We start from the raw sequence: 14,158 nt of genomic DNA, 5'->3' as shown, positions 1-14,158 counted from the left end.
ACAATGATATTTCGTACCTTTTTACATTTGCATTTCAGCAGTATTTATTCTTCCTACCTTATGGTCTTAAAATCTGTTACACTTTACTGGAAAACGAATATACAAAATATTTTCCTGAAGTGACTGAAAACTATGCTCCTGTAGTTTGTGTAAGCATTACTATTTTATAGGATCATGAGGGCGTGCCACTGAATCTGGCTGTGGCACACATGGGCATCGTTGTCTTCCAGAACTTTACCAAGATCAATACGTTTTCCTGGGCCAAGATTCGCAAAATCAGCTTTAAAAGAAAACGCTTCCTTGTGAAACTTCACCCAGAAGGCTATGTAAGTAGCATTGATGATGGTGTTCTGGGTTGTGGAAGACCTGAGACTATGTTTTCTGGAAATGTTGTTATCAACTTTTTAGTTTACTTCTTATTTTTTTGAGGTTTAGACAGTCACAGAATGTCATTCTCAGAGTTTGGGATGAAGTCTATGGTCAGGTGTGATTATAAAGCAGTTATGAATTTTAAATTCTGGTTACTGCTCAAAACAACCATCTTGTAATAGAGCCAATACGCTATGTAATTTCAGTGTCCTGAACTGTGTTGAACAATATTCTGGTGCTCTCTACAACTCTGTGATCTCTTTTCTTTTATGTGCAGTTAATAAATTACTTAAAATAAGATGCTGCCAAGTGATTCCTTATTTGTTGTTAAAATATTTTAAAACACAATATAAATTATCTCTCTCTTCAGAAATTTCTATAGAAAATCAAAATGAAGTGAAATGTAGTTTGAATATGTTGAAGTTGGATGTGTAGTAGCTGGTCAGCGTACAATTTTCTGTTACGTTCAATGAGCTGTTGTATGTAGGCTTGCTGTATTGTATTGTTGGTAGGCAAAATATCACGCATTGTCAATTTTTAAAATATCAACAGATGAATTATTTTATATATGAACTGAGTTTCCATAGTTTTGGTGAAATTTAGCGCATGTAATTAATAATGAAGAAAAAAGAGAGAAAGAAATATGATGTGGCTGCTTAAACTTTTTATGTATTGCTGAGAGGTCATATGTGGATTTTTTAAACGAAACTTGCTTGAATAAAGGGAACATTTTTAATCCTCCAGAGACCACAAAATACAGTGTTGGACGTAGCCGCGCGGTCTGAGGCATCATGCTTCGGACCGGTGATACGGATTGCGCGCTGGTTCGAGTCTGGGGGGAGAAGAAATTTTCTCATGAGCTTTCGACCAGTGTATGGGACCGGTGCCAACCCAGCATCGTGAGGAAATTGGGGAGCTACAATGGGTAGCGTAATCCGGTCAGGAAAACTAGCAATGGCTGGGGGTTCGTCGTGCTGACCACACGTCACCCTATATCTGGTTGGATGAACGTTCACCTCTGCTTAGGCATGTGAACGTGAGACCAGCAGTCAAGCTAGTCGGCTTTGGCTCTCTGGAGCTGTTACGCCACGGATTTATTTATTTATTTGTACATTTTTGTATTTTATTAGATTTTAATATGCTTATTTTTTACTTTATTCTCAGGGTTACTACAAAGATACAGTGGAGTTTTTCTTTGAAGGTCGAAATGAGTGCAAAAATTTCTGGAAAAAGTGCGTAGAAAACCATGGCTTCTTCCGCTGCTCAGCTATCAAACATGTTCCAAGGCAGAAAACCCGCGTCTTGAGTCGAGGTTCATCTTTTAGGTTAGTGTTAACAAATTTATACAATGCTATGAAATATGCTCCTTCTTTATGTTCCATAATTTTACTTTAATTCTTTTAATGATTTTTATTTAACTGATTATGTAAAATTTTAAAATTCTCTTTCTCTTATATAGGTACAGTGGTAAAACTCAAAAGCAAATTGTTGAATTTGTACGTGAGAACTATGTGAAAAGGCAGACATTTCAGAGGTAAGTGTATGTTAATATTTTGAGTAATAGTTATTTCAGTTACTGTGTGTGATGTTGAAGCAGATATGAATCTTGAAGAATTTAGGGCAGCAATGTGTATGTTTTCTTCACCAAATATTGTTGTGGTCATGAAGTGAAGGAGATGATTTGGTTATGGCATGTAGCATGCATGAGAGAGATGTAAAATACAAAAAACCTTTCGTCAGAAAACTTGAAGGGAAGAGACAGCTTGTGAGACCAATGTCTAGTTGAAAGGATAATATTAAACTGGATATGAACTGAATATTTCAGGCTCAGGGCCCAATGGTGGGTTCTTGTGAACACAGTAAAATGTTGGTAACTAACTGTAAGATTGCCTGGTGTCAACCCAGAAAACTACAATCCACACAGCTAAATATGTAACCTACCAATACAGAGTTTGGTATATTTGTGTAAGTTATGTTTGTCAGGTTTAATAACACACTAAGCTGACTAATTGAATTTGGAATTAAAGAATTAAATTTCTTTATATATACAATTTGTTCTATGTTTAAAGACTTTTTAGACACCTTTTCATTCAGTTATTTTGCTTGTTTTTGCAATGTTTTAAGTGTTGCATGACCTGTATCTTTTTGCATGTTATAAAGAAGTAAAAAAGTTAAACTGTACCACTATTGCCATGTAGGCGCTTGGGGGAGAGGACATATAGCTCTTACTCATTCTTAACCTTGGCGTTGGTGAGTGGTTAGCGTCACTCCGTGGCCACGTTTTACCCCTGGGGAAAGGACCCTGGTACCCATTGGACAGTAGGCTAGGTGGACTCCAGAACTGGTCTGGTCACAGAGGCTAGAGGAAAAATCCTCTGCCTTTGTTGGGGATTGAACCCCAGTCATCCAATCTGTGGTCAGTCACTGTACTGACTGAGCTGCCTCAGCTCCTGCATGTTAGAAGTAATGATCCAAAACAATGTGCGTTTGGTCACAGTTAATGTGTTTGCTTTTAATTAATTAATATCTGATTGACTTTTTTTGTATTTTATTTTTGTTAAAGTCTTGAAAGTGTGTAATGCAAATTTTGTCATACCAACATTCAACAAACTGAAGTTGAGTGTTCATATTTCTAAATGAAAAAGTAATGGCTAAATAATTTGTACTGTAGCAGAAATATTGCAGTAACATTTTATTTATTTATTCTTTTTTATTTAATGATACTTACTGATGTTATATAGTATTGATGCAGGTACCGAATGAAAGTGAAAGAAAAGGGTGTTAGTACACAGAAACAAGATACAGTTTTGAAGTTATGCTAAGAAAGACAGAGATGGCCAGCTCCATTAATATGTTGTGGATAACATACAGTACGTCATTTTGATTTTTTTCTGAAAGAATAATATTATATGAGGTATCTTGAAAAAGGCTTTACATGTTTCCCATAGGATTTACTTTTCACCTTACAACAGAGTGAGAATCAGACTGGAAACATGAAATTTGATACAATGGGGAGTTTTCTGCTGTTGTAAGTAAATTTTGTACTGAAAAATGCTGTTCTGATCTGTTTGTACCTGGCACGAATTGTACCCACTTGCCCATGCAGTAGTGTGAAAACCATGGTGCTGACCTCTGTAGTGTATAATCCCTGCCCATGTAACAAGTAGAGATCTGCAGTTTTGATTATGATTAGTGAATAATCAATTTAAGCATCACTGAAAACAGGATTGTTTTGTTTTACGATTAAGAAGAAATAAGTGGCTCTCATGTAGTTCTTTGTTTCGTACATTTTCTTTAGACACTGTTCAATTGAAAGGGATCATTCACATATTTTCATTTTATTGCTGCCTCTAAGGTATTTTATTATAAAGTAGAGCCCTTGTTATAGTTTTGTTTTTTGTACATTGTCTTTCCATTCTATATTTTATGAGTTTTGTTTTAGTGTATACTTTGGCCCTGCTGTAGTGCTGAACTCAGTATAATGCAAATTTTTGTTTAATGTTCATTCAGTTAGTGGTACCTTCAGAATGATACTGTATTTAGTATTTTGCAGTAATTTACAGTATTTACATTTGTTGTGTTTCTTTTATTTCTTTAAGTCTGAAAAACGCTTAGGAAAGAAACAGGTCCATTACCTATTAAATATGTATTCAAAATAAGAAGATTACTTGATGATGAGAGACTGGCGATATGAGGTGAGTGTAAGTGGGAGTCCTGATAGATCAACACCAGTAATACTAAAACCTAAACATGATCTTGAGCCAGTTCCATCTACTTCCCATCCTTACCACTTGTCTTCTTAAGAATCTGTTAAGCTTGTCCTCCCATCTCCTGAATTTTCCAAGAATTTTCCCCTTCACAATTCTGTATGTATTTCTCATTGTGAAAATTGGGAAATAATATGTGCAAATAAAATACTCATGCTGTTTATTGAAGTTGGCCATCTCTGAATTAAGGAAGGGTTGTAATAAGTTATATTTTGTAAATGAAAGATATCATTTCTTTTTCTTTAGTTCTGCATGTCAAAAATATTCTTTAAATTATCTCCTGCTCTTCTCTTTATGTGGTATTAAAGTGCTGCAGACAGTCAGTAGTCTTTGGTGTTACATCAAAACCAATGATTTAATTTGCTGTTAACTCTATAATCTGTGTATATATCTTGTTCATGTATTCATGTTTATAATCAGTTCATATGAGTCTGAAATGGTGCCATCTGATTGACAAATGATGTCTGATATTGTGTTCACTTCCATGCCTTCATACTGCCTTCTGTTATTCTTGCTGTCCTCTGGGAAAAGATTTGATTTTGTATGGAAGAATATGTGTTCTTCTTCTTCTATGGCTCTCCCGTCCGTATTCGGTCCATGGCCTCCTCAATTCTCCTCTTCCTTTTTACGGTGCAAGGTTGTTAGCCTTGCGACCAACCCCCAACCTGGAGGACCAGGGTACCTGTCTTAGTCTGACCTCTCCCACTCGACCAATCTGGCTAGGGAGGCCCTACCAGTAGCTATGCTACTGCCAGCGTAGCTCTTGGGATCACTGAGGTACTCAAGCCCCACCACCACGACAAGGTGCAGGTACCATTGTGCCCTGTTGATAGTGCAGACATTATTCGTACCATTGCCTGTGTAATCAGCTACACACCCAACAATCTGGTGATAAAAGCCAAAGATTCAACACCATTAATACCAAAAACTGCTTACTCTATCCTGTTTATAAACTGTTTTTGTAAGATCCATGTTAAAATATTATCATCTCATCTTCTTTGTGTACCGAGTGGTTGCTCTCCAGGAGGTTTCCCACCAGATATCTTCATACAATTTACTAACCTTTTTTGTACTGCCTCTTCAGTCAACATAAACTCATTGATTTAACTACTTCAGTAGAACTAGGTGACCTGAACTTTTATCTCAACACTCATGCATGAACCAGCAAAAATTTACTTCATTTGTTTGGTAGTGTTAAAAACTGTTTTGTTTTTATGTGTATGCAGCTGACAGTTGCTAACCAATGCACATTGTGTGCTGTTTGCCATGGTAGTTCCTTTATCTGTTTATCATGTCCTTCAGTTGTATCTGCTTGGAGCCTTGGGAGTGAAATATTTTATCAACTTTACCCTCCAGCAACCTTGATTGGATAGGAATGGTGCATTTGTAAGATTGTGCTGATAACAATTGGTAGAAACAGTGTAATATAAAAATTGGAATGGTCATTTGCAAAACCTTCAAATTGCATTCTCAGTATATTTATAAGCAGTTGTTACAGTGACATTATTTATAACACTTCAGAATTTTTGGTATATTTAATATCATGAATTTCACACTGCAGAAGTATCTTTCATTATAGCATATTTCTTTTGTTAGGTGATACTCATAAAACTGGTGTTGCAGGTTCATAATGAGGAGAAAAAACAAATGTTGAACTAATATTTTGCTTGAAATAGCTTGTATATGTGAACAGTTTGTTGATGTGGAAGGTCGGTTTAATTTATTATACAGTTCTGAGTTCAGCTGTTACAATGGAACTGTAATCATGATATATGAAAAAAAAACAGGGAATGGGTACATGTAAATGTGTGCTGTCAGTCAGACCTGACTTAATAAATATAATATATTAATGACCAGTTAAATTCATAATGAAGTTTGGTGTGATGTCAGAATTATTCTCTGTGTTTATCATATAAGAGGTTGTCATCAGATAAGGTCTCGGAGAGTGAGCGACCTTTATAGACATGTTGTATCTAGCTGCATCCCCATTTTTTATCAATGTTAATGTTAATGAAGCAGTAGAACAGGCCACCCAGGCAACTACCTTCGTCCCTAACCACTGACTAAACCTTCCTCCCCATACTTGTTGAGAAAACCTTCTCATTGCCTCTTCTTCCCATAAAGTTTTTCCACTTCTTGGCATTCTTTCATTACCTCTTCTCCTATCATTTAACCCTGAAAAGGGCCATTCTTCATCACCTCTCCTCCAAACCTTGTGGTAAAAGTGTCACCTCTTCTATCCCCATAGTTTTGAAAAATCCTTTTCTGATTCACGTGGACACCAAGACTTCTTTCATAATCTCTTCTCCTCACGATGTGTCCCTCAAAAAAAATTTCTTCACCTCTTTTCTGCAACTACTCCCTTATCTCCAGTTGGATAGCAGTCTACTCTTGCTCAACCAATCAGCACTATCAAACCAAACTCACCACCCTGCCTGCCTTGTACAAGGCTTCTAAAAACATCTAACCATTACATATTCACACTGAAAATTGCAACTGCGTTGTGTACCAAAACAGATAAATCTTAACATTTAACACATTTAATTTTCAAAAGCAGTGAAAACTTAAGGACAATAATTTTTTAAATAAGTTGTAACTTTCCAGTTTATAATGTAAAGTTATGCCTGTGTCATAAAAAATGTGGTGCATAGATAACTCTGTAAGCTGTTGTCAGCAGTCCTGAATCTTACATAAAATATTTATTCAGGATATCAGAGCTGAAACTGTGGGATTTGTTGACTTTGATTATCTTCAGAGCTTGCTGACATTCTTTTAGCACTACTCTGTCATTACATTGTTAAGTGTCATTTTGTCATTATAAGATATCCAACTTTCAATTGGATTAAATGTCTCCAACAGTTAATTTGTTGAGTTCATTGAATTGTAAACTTTTTAATAATACCAGAGATAAAACATATTTGCTTAGAGTGAGCTACTTTTGTTGTCAGTTTGCTACGTAAGTCTTAATTTAATATTTACTGACAGTATATGTCTTAAAAATAAAGTTAAATGCTGTAAATGTACCAGTTTCATAACCCATTTTTTTAATGGCAGTTTTTATTTGCATATAATTTTGTATGACTTTAGTTTCATTTAGGGTTAACAGTGCATTATAATAAGTCATAGTATGATGTATTTCTGTGTACTACGGAGCCAAATATTTATTGGCCAACTACCTGTACAATTTAGATAGAAAAAAAATCAGATAATACTTAATCCTATGTATAAAGGGAAGGAATGAAGAAATTTGTCATTTTATCTTGTACTGACAATTGAGTTCCTCCATATTCATGTAGTCACTCCATTGCACCATATAATCAAGACTCATATGTTGACTTGAAGAGACCTTGAATGTGTTGTTTTTTCTGTTATGTGTTGTAGGCTTTGATATGTTTTCTGTGTTTCTTTTTAGTAGACTATATTTATTTTATTCTCATGGAAGGTGAGGGGAAGGGAGGAGGATGAGAATTGTGAGATAATTGCCTTAAATATGTTACTCTCAAACCACATATTAAAAAAATACTGAGACTTGTATATGAAGACAGAAACATTTAAAAGCATCACTACACATTCTTAATATCAGCAACTGACCAACAGTAAATGCTGATGTATTCCTTCTACATTATCATTAATGTTGAGTTGTTAATGTTATTAGTAGAAGCCATTGTGTGTTTTGTGTGGGCGCACAACGAAGTATGTGACGGTTCGCCTAGTGACTAATTCACTTCCTCTTCTCTTCTTCTCCCTGCAGGTCTCAGTCGTTCCGTCATTCGAGCTCGGCTCACTCGAGTGTTGCGAACGTTGTGGGAACCAGCTTATCAGCACACCCCTTGTTACCTCTTGGAGATAATGCTGTCGGTAGGTGTTCTTAAGCAGCATGCCTTTCTTCTTTTTATTTTGTATATTTATTTGTTCTTGATTCTCCTGAGATGTTATCCAATTTTCATGTAGTAGGTGACAACCACTCCATTTCAATGCTGTGAATTCTGTTTTGTTGCTAGAAGCATGTACAAATTACCTGATAAATGATTTCTGTAAAATGTTTTCAAGTATTTATCCAGCATACTTTAAGTACTAATGAGTGATTGATTGATTGAATGTTTTTGTCATATCATATTCAAAGACATTTATGGTTGTATCTGGCAATAGTTTCTTCCCCTTCTTGAATATAACTAGTTTTGTAGCATATTTCTAAATTATGTTTAAGTGATTTTTAAATCCATTACCTTCAAAATACATTAGAATGAATTGAGTCAAATTAGAATTTTGCCATGTGATATTTATCACCTTTCCATCTGTATCAAATATATATTTAACTTTTTTCTTTACATTTAGAGGAAGAATGTTTTTAGTCATTAAAAGTATGTTTTGGAATTGTTACCGCTTCCCTGGTTGTGATATTTTATGCCCTGTTATTCACATAGTATAGTCTCATAGCTGTCCTTCTCTGTTACTGCGTTATAAATAATGTAAAGTTTGATTAGAATAGTATCTGAAATCCATATGCTCTGAAATGTGTAATAATTTCTCCCTTTCCTGTAGATCTTACATAATATACTGACAGTTATTTGCATAACTGTATTCTTTTGTTACATGTTTGCATTATTCCAGAATGAAATATAAACTTTCACATAAATTCTGATGTTTCTTTGGTCATGAACCTGAACCATATTAAGCTTCTGATCCCAAACTGATAATATAAATTAATACATATTGCAGTCGGCACTCCAGCGTCTCTCTCATGCGGCTCGATGACACTGGGGTCGACGATGGAGCACCAGCGGGGTGTGGGCTCACACCACCACCACCACCGCCACTCCAACAGGGACCAAGCTGGCAATGTGAGTCCTCTCCTGTCCCCAACACACACTGTGGATATCCACGACTTCGATACACGGGACTTGACCATAATGGCAGCAGGAGGTGTCGGGACTACGAGCCCATCACCCCCCCTCACCACCTCCCTGTCGCCAGGTACATCGATCACATCCAGCCCACAGCATTTCTACCCAGGTGGGCGCCAGACAGACGACGAGGAACAAGAGTACACCACTGGAGTGACGGAACAACGGGGGATGCTGAGTACTGGCGGGAGTCAACATCAGAGTCCTTACCGACACCAGAACACAGGTCAGATCAACTATGGCAGCACCCAGTCTCGCCAGTTTCCGCATCACACTCACATTACTACTTCTCAAACCCCAACTACTACACGTATTATCACACAACATCCTACAACCCTGCCTCGCTCTAACACTAGCAAATCTAAATCTAATGCTTCTAACCGTATGCAGCAATCTGACAGAATGTCTAACCAGGGTTTGTGTAGGCATGATTGGCAGAGGAGTGCCAGCTGCAGGAATCTGCGCAATGACAGTAGATTTGAAAAGGGGCAAGAAGTGAGTACTTGTGTTGATCCTGTTCGGAATGGGAGGGTATACTATGAATCTGTGTACAGACAGGAGCGTCTTATAGAATCTCCTATCACACGCTATGATGATAGTCGGCGAGCTTGTTATAGTGCTGCAGGGAGTAAAACAAATTCGGTAGACCGGGGGTCAGATACAGTTCCTGATACCAGGATCTACTCAAGTAGCTATCCTGGCACAACCTCGAGCCTCTCTACAGAGAGTGGTGGTGGGGATGAACCAGGGGGAATGATGGAAGCTGGAAGCGAGTGTATATTGCTGACAAGTGGGGGGATGGACTCGGGGTCACAGGAGGAAATCATGTACTCACATGATGATCTCTCACATGATTCTTATGAGCTTCTGGAGCGTGAGGGAGAGGAGGAGGGGGATGATGAACAAGAGGATGATGATGAGAAGGATGCAATGAGGTGCAGGGTCAGATCATACTCAGGGACAAGATCCTGCAGTCTAGAATCGGGTGGGGACATCCTTCCAATGGATGAAGATGAAATGTTTAGGGTTGGTCATGATGATGATTTGGCTGTGTTTCAGATGGATGAGATTGAAACTGTAGGTTCTCAAACTTATGCCAAGCAAATAAGTAATAAATCTAGTGTTGAGAATGTAATAGGTGGACTGCATAGTACAGATACTGATATTGATGAAAGAAAGGGCCTAGATGACAGAAATGTAATGAGAGAAAACAGAGAAATTCAGACCTCAATGCAAGTACAATCACCACAGTTTTATACACTTGAACGGAAGGGTTTTGGTGGCACAGGTCATGAAGAAAGCTTGGTGTCTATATATCATGAATATAAACCAAAGAGTAGAGAGGAGGAATGTATTTCTAGTCCACATAAACATGTTACAGTCAGTAATGAAGAAGGGCTTATTCACACAGTAAACAGCAAACAAGCACAGACACACTTCCTGGAATACAATGCCAAATGTAAACCTGGGTTAGTTGTAGGTTTCGATAGTAGAGAAGAGGTACTTAACAGTGGTGGTAGGATGGTAGGTATGACCCATACCCCTGTTGAAAGGGCAAAAAGTGATCCTCATACAGGTAGTTTTAGGACAAAGGGCAGCAGTAAGAGGAAACGACGTGTATTAACTCATCAGAAATCTATAGATGTGACACCAGCTGGGAGTGGAGAATCAGATGATGAGGTAGAGGGAGATGAGTCATCACATTATGCTGGCACTATGGCTGCAAGCCTTAGTGAATATAACATCCCCTATACATTACACAAAAGACATGCAATGAATGGAACTGCTGCTAGCCAAGAAAATGCGGTACTCCATTCAGTGGAAATGTTGACTGATGACTATAAAGCACAGAAGTCAGATAAGAAACTGGTACTAAAGGATAAACATGAAGATAATTTCAGTAGAATGGATAAAAGGAAAGCATCAGATGATAAGCACATTGCTGAACAACAGAGTTCTGCTAATTCTGGTAGTTTTGAAATGGCAGAAAAAATAGGAAATATATCTGATGCTACAAAGAATGTTGCACAAATGGTTAGAAGTAAGGATGCTAGTCATGATACAAAGGAAATGTCCAGAGTTATTATTTCACAAGATGCTGATACAGATGATGCTAAAATATCTGAATCTGTAATGAAGTCAGACTTTATTTTGGAGTCAGTACAGACAGTTGATGAAACTAAGTGTGAAATTCTGGAGAAATTGCCTAAAGAATCAAGTGTGGTGATACAAGATGTTACGCCCAGATCTGTTACAAGTAGCGATGATGAACGTGGGGAGAAATCCTTGGCAACTCCAAGGAAGAGCAGAATGGGACCTCCAACTGAATTACCTACAGGACCGTTGCTGCCTCGTAAGCGTGATCGCTCTCCAATTCTGTTTGCTCGAGCTCGACTTGGTCTCTCAGAAGGTTCTGCATTTTCACCAGTACGTCAAGTTGGATCTCCTGCGTCTTCACGTCGAGCTAAGTCCCTAGATGCTCCAGTTGTGGCTGTGCATTGTCTTCCACCTGCAGATGCTTTCTCAAGCAAGGATGACACTCTTGATAATGGTGTTGGAAAGTCAGAACCTCTGAAGCCTTTGGAAATTATAGCTAAACGACTGCCTTCCACTATTGAAGATGAAAGTAGTATTACAGATGATGATACACAAGATGTGTTAGGCAGGCTGTTGGAATGGGAAGTTCCAAAACAGACATCTCAACCATTAAGAAAACATACTTCATCAAATGTAGGTGATAAAGTGATTGCTGATGTTTTGAATCCATTACAACCAGACAAACACGGTCTTACATCTCAGAGTGCTAACTTCAAACTCCCATCAACAAGAACTGCAGGCAAAGATGCAGAGAAGGGTTCTTCTCCTCCTCTTACTGATAGACGAAGCATTTATGAAGATATGCAGGAAGCTTTTCCATCAAACATGAAGAGGCCTGTAAAGTCTAAAGCAGTACAGAAACCTGCAGCTGATGTACAGGCAGAACAGTTATTTTCACCAACAGTTGGTAATGTCACACCACAGACTGAATTATGTGTCTCAGAAGAACAGCCTACTGTTAAACCTCAAGTACCTTATAAACCTACAAGTTTAAAATCATTAAAAGTTAATGATGTCAAAATAATGAAAGGTGAAAGTGAACAGACTGCAGAATATTTACATGAACATTCTACCATTGAATTTATTATTGATAACAGAAATCAACAGCCTCAAGAAATGAAGAAGACAGATGGGCCTGAAGAATTGCACATTAAAAAAATAGACAAATTTCAGTTACCTCAAGTAACATGTTCAGAAATTGTTGGAGGACAAGAAAATATTTCAGTAGGAATAACTAGCAAAGACATTAATTCTCTATTAACACATTTTTCTGATACTGAAGTGGATACTCATGAGGAGTTAGAAGTATTAGAAGACATCTCAGGTTCAGAAAATATTTTCAATGAGAGTCGTGAATTAGATAAAAATTTCAAGGAGAGAGAAAGAAAAATTCTGTGCAGAGACAAAGGTGGGAACTCTGGTGATTACAAAACATTTGATGACATTGAATTACCTCCTGAGTTCAGGGATCATTCTGATGTGTCTTTTCATCCAAAAGCGGTTATTGAAGAATCAAGTAATGACAAGAAAAACACAACTCAAAGTTATGAATTTCATGATTTTTCATTTGAATGTAAACAAATATGTGAGCTAACCATGAAAGAAAGTACATCATTAAAATTGGAAGAACCTCAGTGTGTTCTAGTACCGGTTGAAGATAAAACAGTCCTATCAACAGCAACCTCAGCTACAACATCTGAAGGTCATTTACATCCCAAAACTGAATCTAAGAACAAAAATGTTTCAGACGTTAAAGTCAAAACGCCACTTACCACAGAAAAAGGAGAGTCTCTGCAAGCATCTGGAATTAAAAATGATGCTAAGCTGGTTTCAGTAGATCTGCAGAGTATTTTTGTAGCTGAGTCACAAACTTCACAGCCTCCAGCTCCTGAATCACAGTTTGTACCAGTCTTAGAACCTGAGAACAAAGAAATGGAAACTGATTTTTTTCAAAACACAAAAGATAGTACTAACAAAAGTGAAGTTACTGGGACTTTGATAGTATCAGCCATTTTGCCAGACACTCCTTTATCAGAAGTTGAAAGAGGTAACTTAGCAATTCCAGCAACAAAGGCAAAGCATCAGACAGTACTGTCAAAGGATTGGCATGTCCCAGTGTCTGAGAAGGGCACTGCAAAGGTTAAAGCACAATTGATAGAAATAATTAAAATTGAAAGTAATTCCTTAGAAAAAGAAGAAGCTATAGCAACATCTGATGATGAAATTCCTGCTATTCCATTAGATGAAGAAGGAAGCAGCCTAGATCATTGGGTTTCAGTTGAGGACATACATGAAGAGCTCTTAGCAGCTGATTATGCCCTGAAGGGAGCCCTAGATGTAGGTCATGAGTTTCAGTATATAGATGAAGATGGAAGGAGAAGCCCAGATACATGCAGTGATTATGATAACTTAAGTTCAACTTCAGCATCATCTCATGTCCCTGCTCAGGATTTAGAACCACCAAGGGAACAATCAGAAGAATTTGTAGAAATTGAATTGGACAAGGATAATTCTATTCAAAGAAAAGGAGATAGAAATTATACAGTTTCTGGCATGAAAATGCATAAAGAAGTAAGAGAAAGTTGTGAAGAACAAGCAGCAATTGCTGCACAGGAGAGTGATTCTACTGAAGGCAGTTCAGCGGGTAAAGGGCTTATGGCAGAGAATATTGAAAGATGTGAAGAAATTAAAGGAACAGTAGGACAAATTGTAGAAGAGGATAAATCACAGATGCATATAGAAGTAAGTAGTCTCTCTGTCATACAAAGTAGTGTCCAAGAGAATGAATTTAATATAACAGTAAAGCAAGTAGTTGATGAAAAGAAAAGCAATACATTGTTAAAATCCTCAAGTGATTTTCTAATAGAACAAGAACAGGTGGAACTTAATCAAGAGAAAAAGGGATTTTCAGGGATGTTTGTTGATCTTGAAGAACAGAACACAGGATCATCAAAATGTGTCAGACAGGAGCAGCAATCTGTAAGAGATAGTATTAGTTTGGCCAGCCAGGATGGAATAATT

The 14,158-nt window shown here is 37.4% G+C and overlaps 1 protein-coding gene across 3 annotated transcripts in view; it reads left to right on the top strand.

The window, feature by feature from the left end:
- Cdep (Chondrocyte-derived ezrin-like domain containing protein) overlaps positions 1–14,158 on the top strand; it is a 76,768-nt gene that overhangs the window by 22,991 nt on the left and 39,619 nt on the right. For all 3 annotated transcript variants that reach the window (XM_022068607.2, XM_022068605.2, XM_022068608.2), the window contains exons 7-11: positions 171–326; positions 1,534–1,694; positions 1,829–1,903; positions 7,888–7,994; positions 8,856–9,266. In XM_022068607.2, the coding sequence (XP_021924299.1) occupies positions 171–326; positions 1,534–1,694; positions 1,829–1,903; positions 7,888–7,994; positions 8,856–9,266 (910 nt within the window). The remainder of the gene's footprint in view (positions 1–170; positions 327–1,533; positions 1,695–1,828; positions 1,904–7,887; positions 7,995–8,855; positions 9,267–14,158) is intronic.

This window comes from Zootermopsis nevadensis, unplaced genomic scaffold (genome assembly GCF_977971745.1).
Source record: "Zootermopsis nevadensis isolate Lab colony 2312 unplaced genomic scaffold, Znev_1.0 Znev_ptg000024l, whole genome shotgun sequence".
Lineage (NCBI taxonomy): Eukaryota > Metazoa > Arthropoda > Insecta > Blattodea > Termopsidae > Zootermopsis > Zootermopsis nevadensis.
This window is presented reverse-complemented; position numbering and strand designations above follow the sequence as displayed.